Raw genomic sequence first — 22,427 nt, forward strand, 5'->3', positions numbered from 1 at the left:
TAAATGAGGTAATCTATAGTTTTATAAAAGACTAAATGTGCTTATTAAATTAATACTTTTACAAGGAGATAGAACACTTGCTATTTAAGAAAATAGATAATGGGGGAAGGAGGGAAGGGATATCAGGAACACGTATATAGGACACATGGACAAAGCCAAAGGCGGGCAGGATCCAGGGTGGGAGGTGGGGATGGTTGGTATGGGCAGGAGTGATGGGGGGGAAATGGAGACAACTGTATTTAATCAACAATAAAAAAAGAAAACTAACAGCCAATTATATATTATACCTAACTGGCATAATGTCTTTACAATGACCTAGGTTCTGCTCCTTCTAGATTTACATATATTAGTTCATTTAATTCTTATAACAACCTTACAATGTTGGAACTATGATTACCCACATTACAGAGACCAGGGAATAGCCCTCTATGAAAAACTGACAGTTGGGTAATCAGGGAGCTGAGATGGAAACTAGTCCATGTAGCAATTCAAAGCCACACACATAAACCCAATGCCAAAAAACCCTACCACACCAAAAAGAAAAAGAAAAAAAAACAAAACAAAACAGCTAACACAGAAAATAGTAAAGTAATAATCCACAGCTGGCCCTCTAGCTCAGGTGTTTTCCATTAAGAAAGTAGACGTACTGTATTTCAAACCTTAAATGTGTGAATAATCACTTCAATTTCCTACTCTATCTTGTGTGTATACACAGTTGCAAAACACAATTTCCTCTATTTCTATTCTTTCTGTCCATGTCCATCTATTAAAACTTGCCTTTTAAAATCAAAGAAGGAAATGAATGTGTACTACATGACTTAAGCAAAATGTGAATGACTCAGCCACATGTTCAACACTTTTGAATTAAATTCTTGTAACGTGTTTTCACTTTGAAAATAGAACAAGTAAGGCGTCAGGCAATCTGAGTCTTCCTTTCCCTTTCCTGGCACCTCCACACGGAGAACATTTAATGGTTACTTGTGTATGCTGCATCTTGCCAGTTAGTTCAATTTAGATGAAAGCTGTTGTTTTCTAATTCTATTTCACTGTAAATGACAGAGACAAATGGTCATATTACCTCGAGCGTTCCTTTGGCAGAATAGGCTGCGTATGAGTAGAGCAGATCTTGGCTGCTGTGTGTTCTGGCGTCTTCACTGCAAGGCTGGCCATTCGGATGAAAGCACTGGCCACTGCTGCTCAGAGTCACGGAGCTGGGAGACGGGCCTGGCAGGTTAAGCAGCACAGAGTAATTTACTAACTGCACATCTTCAAGGCCCAGAGAAGTCCACTGAGTCTTAATTGTCTTTGAAATGTCTGTGTCATCTTCATTTCTGTACAGTTGTACCAAGTTTCTGAAAGAAATTTAAAAAAGGAAACCTTTATTATTCCTAGTAATGACTGTTCCATATGTGAACAATTATTAATAGCCATGGGGTATGAAAGATGAATGGGATTAGACACTACACACGATACTCACAGTCAGGTAGAGGTGGTGAACTTTCACAGAAACTACACTAAATCAAAACAGAATGAACTCAGTTCTTAAATTAAGAACTAATCAAAGCACTATGGGACTGCAGAGAAGAGAGGGATTAATGCCAACTAGTTTTTTCATTAGTTCGGCTCCTTCTCTCGACATGAACACAATCCATTTAAAACTCAGATGCAAAAGTAGGAGTAACACTGGCTGATAGAGTTCTGCATTACAGTTACTATGATTGCATGTGAAGCTATGTGATTAATAGAGAGCTGTTGCTATTTAAATGATACAGACAGAACTCTTTTTTATATAAAGCATATGCCAAATCACATAATGCTATGACCACGGTGACACACAATAAAATCATTATGTCATAGTAAAATCGAGCACAGATTATCAAACCAAAATGAAATTAATTGTGGTGTGTGCATGATAAAGTCTCTATATGTATTTCTATACCTGTGCCACAATCCAATCATATGCTTTCTGGGTTTTGCTTATGATATCCTAGAAGCCAGAGAAATAGTTGTTAAAATATGTATAGAACCTGGAATAAACTAGAGATGGGGAAATAAAAATAATAATCTAGTAAAGTTTTATTTTGCTTTGGGCTGGAATACAAAAGGACTGCCTTCATTTCTGCAAAAAAAATATATATGTGTGTGTATATATATATCTTCTTCTGATACTTTTATTGCAATCCAAACTATTAAGTAGCTATTTTTATATCATTGTTAGTTTTGCCCACCACACTATTTTTCTCACAGATATTTGCTACTTTTTGGACCCTGCTTATTCAAGAAACTCACAGCAAAACACCTCCAAAAATGGAATAAAAATACAGACAATAGAAAAATACACACAAAGGTACAGGAAGTCATTACTGGAGACAGCAGGTAAGTCTATTGGCCTAGCTTGAAAGGAAAATGTAATGATATTCAGTGCCCCAGCTATTTTCCATCCTTTGTAAACTATTCCTGTTCTTTTAAAAAATATCTAGTTTGACCAATCATCAGTGTCATGAACATTTTATGGAAGAGCTGATTAAAAAATCCTATTGTTTTTATTTATATTCTGCATTAAGACTAGGAGCCTGCCTTCTATTTGTATGTGTGTATGTGTAGCGAGGTGAGATTTTGAAGGTATAATTGACAAATGAAATCGTATAATTATTTTTCAATTGCATATTTAAAGTGCAGTACACAATTTGATATACACGTACATTGTAAAATAATTATCACAATCAAACAAACAGATCCACCACCTAACATAGTTGCCTTTGTGTGTATGTTTATGTGTGTATTCTTTGTTAAGAACACATAGGATCTAATCTCTCAGCAAATTTCAAGTGCAGTGTATTAACTACAGTCACCATGTTGCACACTTGATCCTCAGAACCTATTCATCTTGTAACTGGAGGTTTGCACCCTCTGACCAACATCACCCCACTTCCCACAGTCCCCCAAATCCTGGCAACTGTTATTCTACTCTGTTGCGATAAGCTTGACTTCTTTCTATTTCTTCTAGATTCTACGTGACCCTAAGCAGTATCTATGTTTCTCAGTCTAGCTTATTACACTATTACACTTATGGAAGTTCTCTCAAAATTCATCTATGTTATTGAAAATGGCATGATATTTACTAAGGTTGAATAATATTCCATTGTACATATATCCCACTTTTCTTTATCCATTCATCACCAATGAATACAGAGGTTGATTTCAGATTTTGGCCAATAACTCCCATTATTTTGGGAATAATGCTGTAATGAACATGAGAGTGCAGGCATCTCTTTAACATATTGATTGTATTTCCTTTGGATATACATCTAAAATGGTATTGCTGAATCGCACGGCAGTTCAGTTTTCTTTACCTTTTTTGAGGAAACGTCATACTGTTCTTCATATAGGCTGCACTAGTTCCCATTCCCACCAACAGTGCACGAAGTTTACGTTTCCTTCCCATCCTCACTGGCATTTGTTTATCATTCTATTGATAACAGACATTCTGACCCCAGTGCGGTGCTGTCTCATTGTGGCTTTTGCTTTGTATGCCCTGATGATGAGTGATATCAAGCACCTTTTGTGTGTCTGTTGACTATTTGTGCATCATCATTGGAAAAATGTCTACTCAGGTCCTTTGGCCATTTTTTTTTACTAGGACTATTTGTGGGTTTTTGCTACTGAAATGTATGAGAGCCTTATATATTTTAGATAAGCCCTTATCAAATATATGGTGTGTAAATATTTACTTCCATTGCATAGGGTTGCCTTTTGTTGATTGCTTCCTTGGCTGTACAGAAGTTTTTACTTTGATGTAGTCCCACTTGTTTATTTTTGCTTTATAGCCTGTGCTTTTGTTGTCATATTGAAAAAAAAACTAGTGTAGCATCAATGTCAAGAAGTATTCCCTTTTGTTTTGTTATCTCCTAGAAACACTTCAGTTTCAGGCCTTACATTCAAGTCTTTAATCCATCTCAAGTTTTTTGTGAACAGTGTAAAATAGGGATACAATTTCATTTTTTTTGCATGTGGATATTCAGTTTTCCTTACATTTATTGAAGAGACTATTCATTACCAAATGTGTTTTCATTGCACCTTTGTCAAAATTAATTGACCATATACACCTTAGCTTATTTCTGGGCTCTCTGTTCTGTTCCATTGATCCTTTTTATTCATTTTTAACTGTATTATTTTCCATTACCATTTATCCTCCTCAAACCCCTCTTCCCTCCTGCAATGACCACACTGTTGTCCATGACTATGAGTCCTTTTTTTTCCTTTTTGCTCCATTCCTCCTTTAACCTCTCCTCCAGAGCTGTCAGCATGCTCTCTCTGAGTCTCTCTACTTTGCTTGATAGTTCAGTCTATTCCCTAGATTCCACATATGAATTAAATCATATGGTATTTGCCTTACTCTGACTGGCTTATTTCACTTAGTATAATGTTCTCTAGCACATCAATGTTGTCACAAAGGGTAAAATGTTCTCTTTTTTTCCTTTTTTAAAAATTTATTTAAATATTTTTCAAGTACAGTTTTCTGTCTATTACTCCCATTCCTTCCACCCCCCGTGCTCCCCCCTCCCTCCCATTTCCACCCTTCTTAGTTGTTGTCCATGTATCCTTTATATTTATTCCTCTAAATACCTCCCCTATTTCTTCTGAAATTCCCTCCCCTCTCCCCTCTGGTCACTGTCCCCCTGATCTCTATTTCAGTGTCTTTGGTTATGTTTTGCTTGCTTGTTTGTTTCATTGTTTAACTTCCTGTTAAAGGTGAGATCATATGGTATTTGTCCTTCAACACCTGGCTTATTTCACTCAACATAATGCTTTCCAGTTGCATCCATGCTGTTGCAAAATGTAGGAGCTCCTTCTTTCTTTCTGCGGCATAGAATTCTATTGTGTATATGTAACATAGTTTTTGACCCGTTCATTTACTGACAGGCACCTAGGTTGCTTCCAGCTCTTGGCTATTGTAAATTGTGCTGCTATGAACATTGGGGTGAATAGGTTCTTTGGGATTGGTGTTTCAGGATTCTTAGGATACAATCCCAAGCAGTGGAATTGCTGGGTCAAAAGGCAGGTCCAATTTTAGTTTTCTGAGAAAATTCCATACTGTTTTCCATAATGGTTGTACCAGTCTGCAATCCCACCAACAGTGGACTAGAGTCCCCTTTTCCCCACACCCTCTCCAACATTTGTTGTTTATTGCTTTGTTTATGATAGCCATTCTCACCAGTGTAAAGTGGTATCTCATTGTGGTTTTAATTTGCATCTCTCTGATAGCAAGTGATATTGAGCATCTCTTCATGTGTCTCTGGATCCTCTGAATGTCCTCCTTAGATAAGTGTCTGTTCAAGTCCTTTCCCCATTTTTTAATTGGGTTAGTTGTCTTCTTAGAGTGAATCATGTGAGTTCTTTGTATATTTTGGAGATTAAACCTTTGTCTGAGGTATCATTGGCAAATATGTTTTCCCATACAGTTGGTTGTCTTTTTATTTTAATATGAACAAAGTAGGAGGGATCATAATACCTGATATCAAACTGTCTTACAAGACCACTGTAATCAAAGCAGCCTGCTACTGGCATAAAAACAGGCACATAGATCAATGGAACAGAACAGAGAGTCCAGATATAAACCCTACTCTCTACAGTCAATTAATATTTGACAAAGGGGTCGGTAACATAAAATGGAGTAAAAATAGCCTCTTCAACAAATGGTGTTGGGAGAACTGGACAGCTACATGCAAAAAAGTAAAACTTGAGCACCAACTTACACCATATACCAAAATAAATTCAAGGTGGATAAAAGACTTAAATATAAGCTGTGACACCATTAAAGTCCTAGAAGAGAACATTGGCAGGAAAATATCAGCTTTTTCACGCAGCAACATTTTTACTGATATGTCCCCTACAGCAAGGAATATAAAGGAAAGAATAAACAAATGGGATTTCATCAAAATAAAAAGCTTCTGCGTGGCTAAAGAAAAAATGTTATTTTTTCAATAATCCAATTATTCAGGGCAAAGGACCTTAATAGACATTTCTCCCAAAAGGACCTACAGGTGGTCTATAGACATATAGAAAAGATGCTCAGTATCACTAATCATCAGAGAAATGCAATTAAAACCACAGTGAGGTATCATCTCACACTGGCCAGAATGGCTATCATAAAAAAATCAACAAACAACAAGTGCTGGTGAGGCCATGGTGAAAGGGGAACCTTTTTTCACTGTTGGTGAGAATGCAGACTGGTGCAGCCACTGTGGAAAACAATATAAAGATACCTCAAAAAATTAGAAATGGAACTGCCTTATAATCCAGAGATTATACTTTTGGGACTATGTTGGGAACTGCCCTGCCTGGTTTCAGAAGCTGTAATCCCTAGTGGCTAAGGCTGAGTAAAAAAACCTTGGGACCTTAAACCACTAAGGAGACAAGGCTTATCTTCTTGGTAGGGGCATCACCTCTGCCCCTTTTACTTCACCCTGCTTGGCCCCAGACAGATGACTGGTTATCCATTGACTGGTTAGCCAACAACAAGTAAGATTCCTCAAAGGAGGGATGATCTAAGACAGGCATAGTATGAAGAGGCCCTCAGGGAAGAACTTAGGGGGCTATTACGAAGAGGGTGATGGGCCTCTACCCCTCAGCTTTGACACAGCCTGAGTCCTCATTCTGTCTGCAAGAATTCTCTTAATCTCTTGGCTGCCTTACTTTTCCTACCCAATTTAAACCTGAAACAATGCCTTAAACCTGAAACAATGCCAGAGGTAGGTGCAGCCCTGTGCCAAAAAGGGTGGGTTCCCTGGGGCTGTCAGGCCTAAGAAAGAATGCATAAAATCTTGTGAAACCTACTGTGCTAATACCCTCAATGTGAATGATAAGGGTCATAAAATGGGTTTGTTCTCCAAAGTTTCATGGCCCTTCTCCTTTGAGAGATCAGCCATCTTTCTTCCCCAAGCAGATCATTTCTTGGTAGAATTATTCTTATCCATGACAGCCAGGGGGGCCCAGCAAGCAGAGCCCCCACCCCACCATGGGAATATATCCAAAGAAGCCCTAAATACTAATTTCAAAAAACATAAGCACCCCTATGTCCATTGCAGCATTATTTACACTTGCCAAGATATGGAAGCAGCCCAAGAGCCCATCAGTAGATAAGTAGATAAAACAACTATGAAACATTTACATAATGAAATACTACTTGGCCATTGATCTAGTTTTTGATCATTGAATCTGCTTCTCTCATGTTTAATCAAATGGATCATTAATCTGTTTATATGCCAATGCCGTATGTTTTGATTACTATACCCTCATAATACAGTGTGAAATCAAAAAGTATGATGCTTCCAGCTTTATCCTTTTTTCTCAAGATGGCTTTAGTGTATTGGTGACCCTTTCAGGGTATTGTGGTTCTGCACAAAGTTTAGAACTGTTTGTTGTATTTTAGTAAAAAGTGTCATTGAAATTTTTATAAGGATTCCATTAAAACTGTAGATTGTTTTGTATAAGTATATACATTTTAAAAATGTTCTTCTAATGCAAAAGCAGGAGGTATATTTTATTTATTTGTATATTTTTCAGCTATTCCCATCCATATTTATAGTTTTCAGTAACTGATCTTGCACTTCCTTGGTTAAATTTATCCCTAAGTATTATATTATTTTTAGTGTTATTGTAAATAGTATTTTAAAAATATTTTATTTATTTGTTTATTTTTAGAGAGGGGGGTGGGAGGGAGAAAGAGAGAGAGAGAAATATCAAAGCATGGTTGCCTTTGGCACACCCCTCACTGGGGATCTGGCCCACAACCCAGGCATGTGCCCTGACTGGAAATTGAACCAGCGACCTTTCAGTTCACAGGCCAGCATTCAGCACCAAGCCATACCAGCCAGGGCAGTGAATGGTATTTTTGTTTTAAAATAATATAGTTTGCTGTGTGCAGAAACAACTAATTTTTATATTATTTTATATCTTGCAAATTTACTAAATTCATATATTAGTTCTAATATATTTTACTAAATCTGTAAGGTATTCTGTGTATAAGGTAGTGTCATGTGAACCAGACAATTTTGCTTCTTCCTTTTCCATACGGATTTCTTTTATTTCTTTTTCTTGCCTGACTGCTGTAGCTAGAACATCTGGTAATGTATTGATGAAAGTGCAGCAAGAGCGAGCATCTTTGTCCTGTCCCTGTTCTTAGGAGAAAAGCTTTCAGGTCTTCACTATTAAGTATTATGTGACCTGTGGGCTTGTCATATATGATATTTATTATTTACATTCATTCTAAAATTAATTTATTGAGAGATTTTATCATGAAGGATGTTGAATCTTGTAATATGCTTCTTCTTCATCTATGGAGATGATCATGTGATTTTTACATTTCATTGTGTTAATGTGCTGTATCTATTTATTGATTCACATATTTTAATCATCATTGCATCCTAGGAATAAATGACAGTTGATCACAATGTATGGTCCTTTTTAACTGGTGTTGAATTCTGTTTGTTCATATATGGTTGAAGATTTTCACATCTACATTCATCAGGAATATTGGCCCTTAATTTTCCTTTCTTTTGGTGTTCTTCTCTGGCTTTCATATTAGGGTCATGCAGATGACACAAAATGAGTTTTCAATTTTTTAAAAGACTTTGAGTAGAATTGGCATTAAATCTTTTAAAGTTTTGGTAAAATTCACCAGTAAATGCAACGTGGGTTTGCTTTTTTTTTTAGTTTTCTTTTTAATGTCGTACAACTTACACACATAAAACACATAACTATTATATGTACAGCACAGTGAATTTTTCCATGTACATATGTGGTTAACCACCACACAGATCAAGACATAGATTGTTTTTGGTACCCCATTAGCTTTGCTTGTACTCTTTTAGTCCTTCACTACACCCATTATTGAAAGTTGGGAAGCTGTTTCTTTTTTTATTACTGATTCATTCTTCTTTCGAGTTATAGGTCCAGTCAGATTTTCTGTTTTCTCATGATTCACACTTGGTAGGTTGTATGTTTTTAAAAATTTATCCATATCTTCTGGGTTGTCCAATTCATGAACATATAATTCTTCATAGCAATCTCTTACATTCCTTCCTATTTCTGTGGTGTTAGTTGTCTCCCTTATTTCTTTATTTCAGTCTTCTTAATCTAACTATAGGTTCGTCAGTTTTGTTTATATTTTCAAAAAATGCTCTTAGTGTTCTTGATCTTATCTATCGTTTTTCTAGTCTCTATTTTTGTTCTGAAATTTATTTTCTTACTTCTGCTACATTTGGGCTTGATGTATTTTTCTTTTTCTAATTCCCTGAGGTGTAAAGTTAGGTTTCCTATTTGAGATTGTTTTTCTTAATGTAGGCATTTATTTTTAGAAACTACCCTTAAAACTACTTGTGCTTCAACCCATTAGTTTTGATACATTGTTTCCATTTTTGTTTTCTCAAGGTGTTTTTTTTTTTTAATTTTCCTTCTGATTTCTTCCAGGAGATACTGGTTGGTCAGCAGTGCGTTATTTGATTTCTTTATATTGTTTAATTTTCAAGTTTTCTTTCTGCTCTTGGTGTCTTGTTTCAAAGTATTATAGTCAGAAAAGATATTTCATTTGATCTCAAAAATTCCTAAATTCATTAATACTTGGTTTGAGAACTAATGTGCAATCCATCCTGGAGATGTTCCGTGTTTGCTTTAAGATAAGTGCGCTTGCTGCTCTTGGGGATAAGGACCTACATATTTCTGTTAGGTCCATCTGGCCAAAGTGTACTTCACATCCAATGCTCCCATACTGATTTCCTCTCTGTGTGATAGAGCCATGGTTTAAGGTGGGGTACTGAAGTTCCCATACTCTTGTTGCCCTGATATCTGTTTCTGCCTTCGGATCTGTTAATATTTGTGCAACACAGAGGCTTCAAAGTTGAAAGCCTATGTATTTACAATCATTATATACTTTTGATGAATTGACCCCTTTGTGAGTATATATGGCCTTTTTTGTCTCTTTATAGTTTTTGACATGTCTATTCTGTCTGATATAAGATTGCAAAAGTCCTCAGGGGCAAAGGCTGTGGGTGTACACAGTATTGGTGAGGGCTGTTGAGTCATTGGTGGCAAAGGCTGCTGGGGACACACTGCCTTTTTTCCTCGAAGGGAATGTTGTCATCCGGGGTATCCCTCCTTGTGCCTGGTATCATTCCTTTCTTTTGATAGATTGAATATACATGTATGTATATGTCCGTAACAATTCATTACTTAGCTTTGTGAGGTTTTATCTTTACAAAATTGAAAATGTTATTTTTATATAATTGCTATATTATTGCTTTGTAAATGTCTCAGTCTATGACAGTAATGTTATCTGTTAGAAATGCCTGGGAACATTCACTCTGACAGACCAATTGGTCAGCTTCCCACGATCATCTCTCCTTTCTGAACCACTGTGTGGACTGGACCAACTCCTGTGCTACTTATCATGATTGGACAGCATACTTCAGCAATAACAATAACGGAACTTTGAAGAAAATAGTGTATTCCTTACATGCCCTAAAATGTATAATACAAACCAGGGGAACACTCTGTGAAATAATGGGGAAGGGGAGAGAGAGAGAGTGAATATGAACAGGGCTGGGGTTCTGGTTTTATTGGGGTTGTGGGTTTCACTGGCTTACAGTTTATGTTAAATTTAAAACTTAACAGCAAGAAGAGNATACTTCAGCAATAACAATAATGGAACTTTGAAGAAAATAGTGTATTCCTTACATGCCCTAAAATGTATAATACAAACCAGGGGAACACTCTGTGAAATAATGGGGAAGGGGAGAGAGAGAGAGTGAATATGAACAGGGCTGGGGTTCTGGTTTTATTAGGGTTGCGGGTTTCACTGGCTTACAGTTTATGTTAAATTTAAAACTTAACAGCAAGAAGAGAAAAAACAAGTAGTCCAAATTGTCAGTTACACATGACATCTAAAACGAAGGAGCCTCAGTGAAGGGAGGCTGTCTGGTTCTTCACCTAGTGTACAGCTGGCAGTGTGTATATTAGAGATTGCCTTCTTTGGAACAGCTGCCTCTTAGAAGTGGATGCTTCAGCAATCAAAGGATAAATCAGGAACTTGGTTATGTAAAGAAAAGTCATTGTTTTCAGCTTTATTGATATACCATCTCTATCCAAAAGGTATACAACCATGTAACATGAAAAATCCAGACATTTATTGAAAAAAAGAATACAAGAAACATTGTACATAGGCAATGATGCCTCAGTCCCCTTCAAAGTAGGCACCTTGGGAACTCACACAGTTCTCCCAGTGGTCACCCACTGCCTCTTTGTAGTTTCCTGAATTTCACTGATGGTCTGAAATCTCTTCCCAGGTGATTTTATTTTGGGGAAAAGCCAGAAGTCACAGGACACTAAGTCTGGGCTGTAGGGGGGGGGGGGCTGAGTTATCAGGGTGATTTGATGCTTCGCCAAAAAAGTTTGCAAGAGGCGTGATGCATGAGCAGGTATGTTGTCTGATAAAGCTGCCAACCACTAGTTGCCCATCGCTGGAGCCTTCTGAATCATCCCAATGGTTCCTGCAGAGGATGCTCAGGCTTAATGCAACATTTAATGCAGATTCATCGCTCTAGTTGCTCAGTCATTTTGAATGCAAGGGCAACACAGTCCACATGCTCACTCAACAGTGTCTACCACCCCCACTGACTAGTACAGTGAAGTCATCATTGTTCTCCCATGCATATGCCAGGCCACTCTCATGTAACCTTGGCTGCCAGGTTATATGAGTATAATCGGAACCATTCTTGTTATTTTAACAATGGCTGTACTTTTACTAAACAGACCTGTATATTTGATATGTTACATTGTTTAAGTTTAAAGTGTACAACATGTTGACCTGATACACTTATATGTTGCAAAATAATTACCACCATAGTGTTAGCTAACTCCTTCAACACATCATAACTATAATTTCTTTTTGTAGTGAATACATTTAAGGTCTTCTCTCTTAAGTAACTTATAGCATGGTGGTTGTAATTAATCTATATTCTTTTGTGATATTTTCACTTATTTGATTTCTGAGATTTCTCTAGATTTCAGATCACTTAAGAAGTTGGGATAGTGAACATCCACACTGTATGCCAAATATCAGGTTAAAAATGGGCTTCTCATTCTTATTTAGATAGAGGTGTTTTAGAAATGAGTATTTAATTTTATTAGAAATTTTGATTCTTTTATTTAGACAATAACATTATCCTTGTCTTTAACATGATAAACTAATTAATTGACTTATTTCACATTCACTCAGATTTGCATTCCTAAGATTATCTCTACTTAGCATGCATTAGGATTTTTAGCTATTATGTAGCTTATATTGCCAACATTTTGTTTATGATTTTCAAGTCTATTTTTATAAGTAAAGTTGTTATGCATTTTTCAGGCATCATTTTTGTCTAATTTTGTCTAAAATTATACAAACCTCTAAAATGAAATAGAGTGTTCCATTTCTTGATCTGTTATCTGAGAGAGCTTGAATATGTTATAAATTTTGAAAAATAAATTATTCTTAAACTAAAAATTGCTTATACTTTATATTATTATTATGGAGTGTCGATGAACTGCTGACTAAATGTTTCAGTACTAAGAATTTTATTATTTCTTCTCTGAATCACAGATCTCTTACTGTTCCCTGTGCCATCTGCTATTAATCCTTACAGTTTTGGATTTCTGATTTCATCATTTGCTACCATAGTTTCCTAGTTTTTTCTTTTCCTTTGCAAATGTTTTTACTATCTTGGCAGCCCAGGATAGTGATGTTTTCTAGGAGATTTATTATAATGCATACAGGACCTATGTGTTTTTCAGAATATATATTTTAAAATAATACCAGAAAGGAAACACTAATTTGAGCACCTAACTCTTGTGTATGACTTGATTTTCTTGTTAAGTACTGATTGCTATTTCCATTAAATCCAAGAGGTAAAATTCTGGAAAAGCAACTAAGAATAATGAACTAAGTTCCTCCAACTCCACTGATTTACAGAAATTTGATCAATATTGATTGATATGATATTGTTTTTCATGTAATCTCTAATTGGTAGATATTATATGTCTTGGGTACCATGGTGGTTGACTAAATATAAGGGAATGTGAGAGCCCCTTTATTGTAACCTTAATTTTATTAATATATTAATTTGATTGATATAATACATATTCTAAAAGATGTTAAAGTTGGGCAAACATATGGGTATAAAAGTACTAGCCTCTGAAAGTGATAGAGGAAACATTATTTTCTTTAAAAATATTTCCTCAAATTCCAAATAATTAATATGCTAATAAATACCTGTTCAAGTCCAGTCTTCCTAAGATTTCCTTTTAATGTTGCTGTCTTTAGAAAGGTGTTTTAAATTTATCAAATTGTTTATGCCAATTTTGCCACTCCTCCATCTTCCCGAGGGAAAAACAAATTTAAAGACAACGTAAGAATTCTGTGTTCTGAAATTATGCAACCTTTAAATCTAAATTGTTTTATATGAATCAGAGATCACTAAAATAAAGCCTTATTGATACAAATGGTTTGTTCAAAGGATTCTGTTCACTAATTATTTCAAATCACTTAGTATGTTAAAATGCTTAGATTTTACTGAGAACTTCCAGTTTTCTGAACATTTTTGCTCCACAATACATAGTTTGGAATAGTTTTGAACAACAGTTCTTTTCTAATTTGGGGTTTTGTTATATTTGAAGAGAAATGTTATTAAGTAATTAACTACAGTGTGATATCAACTCCCTAATTTCAGAAAAAGCTGCAAAACTGGAAGTGTTTCATCTAAAATCAAAAGGTTTCCCTTTGAGGAAAAAAATGTTTCTGCCTTAATTTTTAAACTTAGAGAGTCCACGGGTCCATAGTTTTGGCAGGCAGCATAATGAAGTCACGCCTGAGACTTGAATTTGGAAGGAAGCTTGGCATTAGCGTTCTGTTGGCCAGTGGAGACTGGAACTGGGAGGATTTGGGCCTTGGCAGACAGAAGTCTGTTTATATCAATGTTCAACACCTGCTACAGGATGAGCCACAGTGCAACACTGATGCTAGAATTGAAGGAAGTGATGCATGTGGTGTTCCTAGGACCAGCGAGGATGCCAAGATTTTCTGTAAATGGACAGGAAAGTTGCACATCTAAAGAAACATGCTAACATTACCCCCAAAACACAGCACCTTTACTAATTTCCACGGAAATTTTCTTACATGTGCATACAATGACATACACACAACTTGTACTGTACCAGTTGATATTTCTCACACATTAAAAAGGCACAAATTTCCTTCATGTTCCTATTTGACTTGGTATTCAGTGTAGTAAAATTGTGAATACTGTACTCGATGTGTGTAGTGAATTTAAACATTCTGTAGCATTAACTGACTTTTTATCTCATAACTCTGCTTTGGAATTATTAAGAATAAAATGCATGGTAAATGGTATCACATAATAGCAAGAAATTGAATGATTAGGAGGAAAAGCTGCTTCCGTTCACACTCCCTGCCAGCCAGCCACTGATACCATGCCAAGTAAAAGCACGATCAATTGCTTCTTACCTTCTAAAATAGCATAGTAACTGTATATTTTGTATTGACTGTGCACTGTAGGGACTGAAAATACTGGGCATAACAATCACACACACATACACACACACACACAAAACCCTCATGTAACTACTATTACCATTTTAAAAGCAAGGAAAATGAGGGTCAGCTAATGTAATAAAGATGCAAAGTGTCTCAGGTTAAATAAATAGGTCAGATTTCTAGCATACTACATTGTACTTTAAATTTCCACTATACCACCCTGCTGTTTAGAAGGAACAGCATCTCCCCCACTTAGATGCTTCCCAAAAGCAAATACAGTGTTGAGTGTTAGGACACACTGTCTCTGGGTGAAATAACTAAGTCTAGTAGGTTGCAGGAAAGAGACCTTCATGCGCATGAGAAAATAAGGCAGAGGGAGATCAAAGTAACTATTTCAAAAATATGACAGCCCAAATTTTAACATTTGAGAACCGTGTGAACAAGAAAGACAAAATTGCTTCTTGTATATTTAATTCAAAAAAAACTAGCACAGAAGTTGAATATCTGAAAGAGATCTTAGTATTCTTACTCTTTGTGACTAATGGCAACGGGTTACATAGCTGTCTGCTTTGCAAGTTATGGAAAGAATGCTGATGAGTTTGGACTTCCGGCTAAGTCCCAAGCATAAAGCTCAATACTCATTTAATTAATTTGATATTTTTCAACTGTGTGGTATAAATAGTAAAATAAGCATGAGTAAAAACCAGTACAAAAAGAAATAAAATAAACCACAACATTCTGTTACTATGTGAACTGGGGAAGGGGGAACTATCTAGTCATATAATTTTGTATGTTTTACCCTTGTGCATATTTGTATAGGATATAATTTCATCTCTGGTTAATATTGAGTGCATGTCAGAATTGGAAGAAAAAAGCAGTAGTATCTCATGATAAAACATTTAAAACTACAGTTTAGAAATAAGAAATATGATGAAATGAAATAAAGGCTATGAAGGCATGGAGTCATGGAGGCTAGTAAGAACTTACAGAACGTACCAGTCCTGCAGAAGAACACTGCACTGACTGTTAATAATGTCTAGCTTTCGGTATTCTCTTTATCTCTGTTTTCCAGAAATAGTTGCAAAAGGTCAGTTTTCAGAGTAAGTCACTTTAATTTACCTAAACTAAATCTAAGACCAGATTCACAAAAGAGGCAATCAATCCAACCAATAAGAAATGACAAATCTTCAATCTCATCTGCTTGGTTCTTTAATGCATGACATAAACTTGGATGGCACCAAAATTTACAGATACTCTGGATTTAAAGATACTATGTGGATGAAAAAGTGCAACATAGTAAACTTAACAAGCTCAGGGGAGGCCTTCATGGCAGCCTTACAAACTCAGAGACTGAAAGGAACCACATAGGATGGTTTGAAATCAACCATTCCTAAGTAAAAGCAAATCATGGCAGGTAGTCATACTGGGTCAATACCTTCTTTGACATAGGTCAGTCTTCACCTTGACTGAGACAGCCTGTGTTCTTTTTGCATTGTAACATACCTTTGGAATGTCAGAGTAATACCCTTTTTTCAAGACCCCTCAAGGCACAATCTCCCAACAGAGCACCAGACCACAGGTCCCCTCCTTGTTATATTATTCTTCCACATACTTTCTCTATATGCTGTAAATGTTCATTGATGACTAACCTATACCCGCCAATGTAAAAGAAATACGCATCTCTTTGTTTTACTTTACATCCCATCTCAGAGAGTTCCCCACTTTGCTTTTCCTTGCCTCCCTAATCTATCACCAATAATTTCACATAACTCCCCTTGATTATGATATATAAAATAAGTATTAAAACTGCCATTTTCAAACTGCTTTTTCAATCTGTTGAGATATTGCTTCCTGGCAATTGTCATCAGTTTGGCTCGAGTAAACTAATTAAAATTCTCTACAGGCTTGGACGTTTCTTATTTCAACAAGAGTCACTTACTCCAGGATCCAATATTACTTCAGGTAACTGAGAGATTACTGAATAAATATTGGGAGAAATGTTTTCTATTTCAATAAAATTGTAACCAAAATGACAGATCTCTATCATACTTTAGAATAAGCATATTTGCAGAACAATAAAAATAATGCCTGTCAGGACAATGATCAACCTCAGTAAGAATTTAAATATTACTCATTATTGTTAATCAAGTCTATTTTCCTTCATGGGCAGCCTCATTTCAGCACCCAAGAGTGAAATCTTCTCTATTAATCTATACTCACTACATGACAAGTTGCGTAAGTCATAAGAAAGTTGCGTAAGTCATGACAAGTTTCTTAAGTCATAAGAAAACCAAGTGTTGGATGAGACTAGAGAACATTATGCTAAGCGAAATAAGACAGGTGGTGAAAGACAAATATCATATGATCTCACCTATAAGTGGAATCTAATGAAAAAAACAAACAAATGAGCAAAATAGACCAGAGACATGGAAATAAGGAACAAACTGACAGTAACTGAAGGGGAGGGGAAAGAGGGATAATGGGGGAAAATAGGGGAAGATCCATCAAGAAACATGTATAAAGGACACATGGACAAAGCCAAAGCGGGTAGTTCAAGGGTAGGAGGTGGGGAAGGGTGGCGGGCAGAATGAAGACGACTGTACTTGAACAACAATAAAAAAGAAAGATGTTAACAAAACAATAAGTTATTTTGGATGGATACACATAGCTTCTAATAGTTATAAGTGGGTGAAGACTAAAATTCTTCTCCCTCCAAATTTTGCTACTTAATGATATGGTACAGTAAGACCAAGTCTGAGAATTAATTCTGCACCACACAAAATATCTGCCAGTTAGTAGGGATCAAAAAGAAACATTCTCTACTCTATAAAAAGATTATATTTAATTTATTATATAAATAAATGTGTGCACACCAAAAAAAGAGAAGAAAAGAAAACCAAGTGTTAATACACCCCATTTCCTGAAATGCATCGAAATCGATCTGTAGCAATTTCTGCTTGTTCGTTGGAAGCCATGACAGTGTGGGAACAGAAATGAAAAGTAAATGCTAAGAAGATAGAAAACAGAGTTTTGACAAGGAAAGCGTATTTCATATTGTGGTATTTGAATAAGCTGTTTTTTAAGTGCTTCATCTCTAATTGTATATAACAATAAAAAATGGGCCTTGTTACTAGACAAGGAATTAGCAGTAGTGATATAGGTCTATTTCTGACATACACGATTTCTAGTGGACCACAACCTAATCTACCGAACCTAATAAATAGTCCAGGATACTTGGACTGCAAAGTGTCAACAAAAGATTGGCAGAAGATAAACTGGAGGTGGAGGTTATGGGGATGGTGAAATTGGACCTTGGGAAGAGTAGGGAAGTGAGTGAAAAGATTCTGGATTTTGAATCAGCAAAAGAGGGCTGGAATTCCGGTTTCCAATAGAAGTTAGATGACCTTGTGCATAGCAATATCTTTTGAGTTCCAGTTACAACACTGTAGTATGTTAAATGGGTTTTTTTAAAAAACATTAAATGAGATAATATAAAAAATGCATATCACAGTCTCGAGAACCTTCTAAATGATCTGTCTCAAGTACTGAAAAGGAGTGATAGAGTCTACTTGACCATAAGGACTGAATCAGAATATACACATGAACTTGACTTTGATTCAAGATTGGAATTATAAAGCCCTATTTGCCATCTTTCCCTTCTTTCTTTTCAAAAAGGTCATGAAGTTTGAATATGTTGACACACAATATTTAAATAGAAACACTGGATTTAAATTTTTATATATTTCTATTGTTTACTGTAAGTCACTAGCAGTTAAGGATAGGAGCACTGTGGGAACATGACATTTAGAAGCCATGGTCTCAGATTACTGATTACTTAGTCTCCATAAAAAAATTAAAATTGCCTCCCTTTTAACATTTTATTTTTTCTTATTATGTAAAAAATTATATTTACTACATAAAAAGAAAATTGGAAAGCACAAGTTAGCAAAAAGTTTAACTAAAGAACTCAAGAAAATTATCCCAACAGGAAAATAAAAGAACTGTATTACTAGTGCCAAAATTGAATTTACAATTCAAATGCTTTTGAAGGTAAATATCCATAATAGTTACCTCTATTTATACTGTCATCATTACCAACATTTTCTTAGTATCTGCTGTGCTAGCTATAATTTTAGGTAGTTCATATTCATAAGTTCAAATTCTGTACACGAAATTTGAAATTACATTAAAATAAGCATAGAAAAGATTTAGAATAATTCCTAAGGTTTAAGAAAGCAGCTCTAGAAATTTACCTTTCTGCTCTGGCCCAAGGCAAAGAGGTTAACCTCGTGAGGTGGCTTTTTAGTCCAGTGGGTCTCAAAGTGTGGTCGGAAAAGCCCTGGGGAGCTCCAGAGGCTGCTTCAGCAATCAGTGAGGTCATCTCAATTCCTTTCATAATAATACCAAGACTTTGCCTTTTTCACTGTGTTGAAATATGAAGTGATGATAGAGAGGGAATGTTGGGTAAAACTGCTGGCATCTTCGCACAAATAAAGGCAGTGGTAACAAACTCTGGGAATTGTTGTTGAATTCTCCAGTATCATCCACTTGCAGAAAAAAAGTTAGTTTTATTCAACACTGATAAGTGTATAGCACTTACTGATCTCATTAAATCTCAGTGTTGAGCATGTCTTTTTAATAGTCTTTGTTACGAAATGGGAAGTGTGCATAAAGCCTTTTTGCTGTACACTGCGTGTGACAGTCTCTAGAAAAACAGCTCTTTAAGTTGTAAGCTGATTAAGTATTTTTTTTTCATGAGACACCATTTTTACTTGAAATGATTATGGATAGATAAATTATGGTAGATTAGACTTTGGTATTTATGAGGTATTTCTCAAACATATGCAATGTAGCACTTCAAGAACATAAATATGACCGTCATTTTTATATTCAAGCTTTTGAGTATAAATTTGAATTTTGAAAAAAATTGCATTTGTCACAATGAGCTTTACAGGTTTCTAATAAGAGAAAAGGTTTCTGATGAGATCAATGGTAATGTGAATAAATGTGATTTTTAAAACTGTTATATAATGGACTATGTCAAAATTGGGAAAATCTGTATCAGTGAAACAGTATTTTCTAAATGAGCAATGTATGGTACAAAATTATGCATAGAGAAAACCCAATTAAAATGTAAGATTGGCCATTTTATTTTAATATAATAAAGTGTGAAATGTTTGTCGTCATGGTTTCAGATTCTACATTGCAACTATTAAAAAACTGCCACTTTTGGTATTATTGTGATAAACCATAATTACCTAAAATGCTTTTTTAAATATATTACCTTTTTCCAACTACTCATGTGTACAATGCCAGATTATCTTTGTATACTTTAAAAACAATAAATTTGATAGGTAAATACAGAAGCAGGTATGAGAATTTGGCAGTCTTCCATTAAGGCAGATATTAAAGAAATATGAAAAATAGACAATGCTACTCTTCTCACTAATGTTTTTCTTTAAAAATATTTTAATAAAATATTTTATTTTGGTTAATATGTCACAGGTTTTTAAATTATTTTACATAAGTTAATATATCTTTTTAAAAATTTCTCAGTTTCACTCCTAATATGCTTAATGGGCCCACTCATTATGAAAGTTACACACCTTCATAAAGTGAAACTTGTAGGACAGCTCGATAATATTGAAAATCATAAAGGAGTTCTGAGACCAAAACATTTTAGAACCTCTGTTCTGGTCCAGGTTAGAGTGGAGATAGTAATGAGACATGGCTCCAACCATCTATAAATACAATACAAAGCATTTCTCAGGTCTTCACACTGTTGATGCCAGTTAGTGATGGAGCATTAAATCTGGAGAATAGATCAATAAGCATTGTTTCAGAGAATTTTAAGTTTACCAGTAGAAACTGAGAAGGTGAACATTTTGAATCTAAGTTAGTGATGTCTTTTGGGGTGTTGTTATGTGCATGTCTAGTTTTCTACTACGGACAGCATATCAGTGATGCTAATCCAGTCGAGAAAAGCATAAATAGAAAGCTAGTATGTTCTGAGATAAAGGAAAAAAAATATTTGTGCTCTCATCATTAAATATCTGCTGCATACAGAAAATGTAAACTCTTCCTTCCATTGAGGTGGAATCTGGCCAAGCCATCTCAACTTCTTTGTCAAATGGTACAATTACGCTTTACACTGCCCCATGCATATTTTCTGAAATTTAGCATTGGATTTCTACTCTCATACTTACAATCATATGTCTATTGGGTAGCAGTCACCGTGTTGTCAACCTATCCACCGTGGCTGTTGTGGATAAATGGATAAACCAAACAGGCAAAACTCAGTGATCTTTAGCTAAGTGAGATAGGTTTCAAAACTTATAAAGCAGTAATTGAAAGTACAATAGAAATATGCAAGTCCATAGTCATAGTTAAAAATTCTAACAAATATGTCTTAGTAAGTAATAGAATAAGAAGAAATGTAAGGAAGTAGATGCTTGAATAACAATGAAAAAAATTGGTCAATCTTACATATATGGAATACTATGCCCAACAACTCTACAAGTGCACATGGAACATTTATCAAAATTGTCCATATGGTAGACAATAAAGCAAGTCTCAGTAAACTTTAGGACACTAAAGTCATATAGACTATATGTTCTTGGACACAGAAAAATCAGGCTAGATATCAATAACACAAATATAAGCAGAAAACCCAAGTGGCTTAGAAATTAAGTAATCCTTCTAAATAACCAATGCATCAAAAATAAAATTTAAATCAAATATAAAATATTTTAAAATGGTCATGAAAGTGTGATATAGCAGTACTTATGGAAAAGCAGCTAACATGATGCTTAGAGTAAAAAAATTAAACAAAAATATTAAAAGAAAGACAAAATTTCAGTAATTTAGCTTCTATTTAAAAAAACTTAAAAACAGCAAAATAAAATTAAATTAAATTTAAAAAAGAAAATAAAAATAAGAACAGAAAATGAAATAGGATACAAATGTACAGAAGAAAATATTCAATGGACTCTTTGATATACTTTTTTGTTTGCTTGTTTTTATTTTTCTACTTTTTTAGTATTTTTTTTAAAAATTTAATTTAATTTTGATGAGATCCCATTTATTTAGTCTTTCCTTTATGTCCCTTGCTCTAGGGAACATATCAGTAAAAATATTGCTGCATGGAATATCTGAGATTTTCCTGCCAATGTTCTCCTCTAGGGCTTTAATGGTTTCATGGCTTATATTTAAGTCTTTTATCCACCTTGAATTAATTTTGGTGTATGGTGTAAGTTGGTGCTCAAGCTTCATTTTTTGCATGTAGCTGTCCAGTTCTCCCAACACCATTTGTTGAAGAGGCTATTTTTACTCCTTTTTATGTTACTGCCCCCTTTGTCAAATATTAATTGCCTGTAGAGACTTGGGTTTATATCTGGACTCTCTGTTCTGTTCCATGGTCTATGTTCCTCTTTTTATGCCAGTAGCAGGCTGTTTTGATTACAGTGGCCTTGTAATACAGTTTGATATCAGGTATTGTGATCCCTCCTACTTTGTTCTTCTTTCTCAACACTGCAGCTCCTATTCGGGGTTGTTTACGATTCCATACAAATTTTTGAAGTGCTTATTCTATGTCTGTGAAATATGCCATTGGTACTTTAATAGGTATTGCATTGAATCTGTAAATTGCTTTGGGTAGTATGGACATTTTGATGATGTTAATTCTACCAATACATGAACATGGTATATGTTTCCATTTGTTTGTGTCTTCCTTGATTTCTTTCTTCAGTGTTGTGTAGTTTTCAGCATACAGGTCTTTTACCTCCTTGGTTAGGTTTATTCCCAGTTATTTTATTTTTCTTTTTGCTATATCAAATGG

General features: G+C 35.1%; 1 protein-coding gene across 2 annotated transcripts in view; it reads right to left on the reverse strand.

Annotated features, from left to right (window-relative positions):
- The window catches only part of NAALADL2 (N-acetylated alpha-linked acidic dipeptidase like 2), a 926,327-nt gene that overhangs the window by 519,733 nt on the left and 384,167 nt on the right, over window positions 1–22,427 (reverse strand). For both annotated transcript variants that reach the window (XM_037046503.1, XM_037046502.1), the window contains exon 3: window positions 1,079–1,352. In XM_037046503.1, the coding sequence (XP_036902398.1) occupies window positions 1,079–1,352 (274 nt within the window). The remainder of the gene's footprint in view (window positions 1–1,078; window positions 1,353–22,427) is intronic.

The sequence above is a fragment of the Sturnira hondurensis genome, unplaced genomic scaffold (assembly GCF_014824575.4).
Source record: "Sturnira hondurensis isolate 20B ecotype Veracruz unplaced genomic scaffold, ASM1482457v3 Scaffold0005279, whole genome shotgun sequence".
NCBI classification, from domain to species: Eukaryota; Metazoa; Chordata; class Mammalia; order Chiroptera; family Phyllostomidae; genus Sturnira; species Sturnira hondurensis.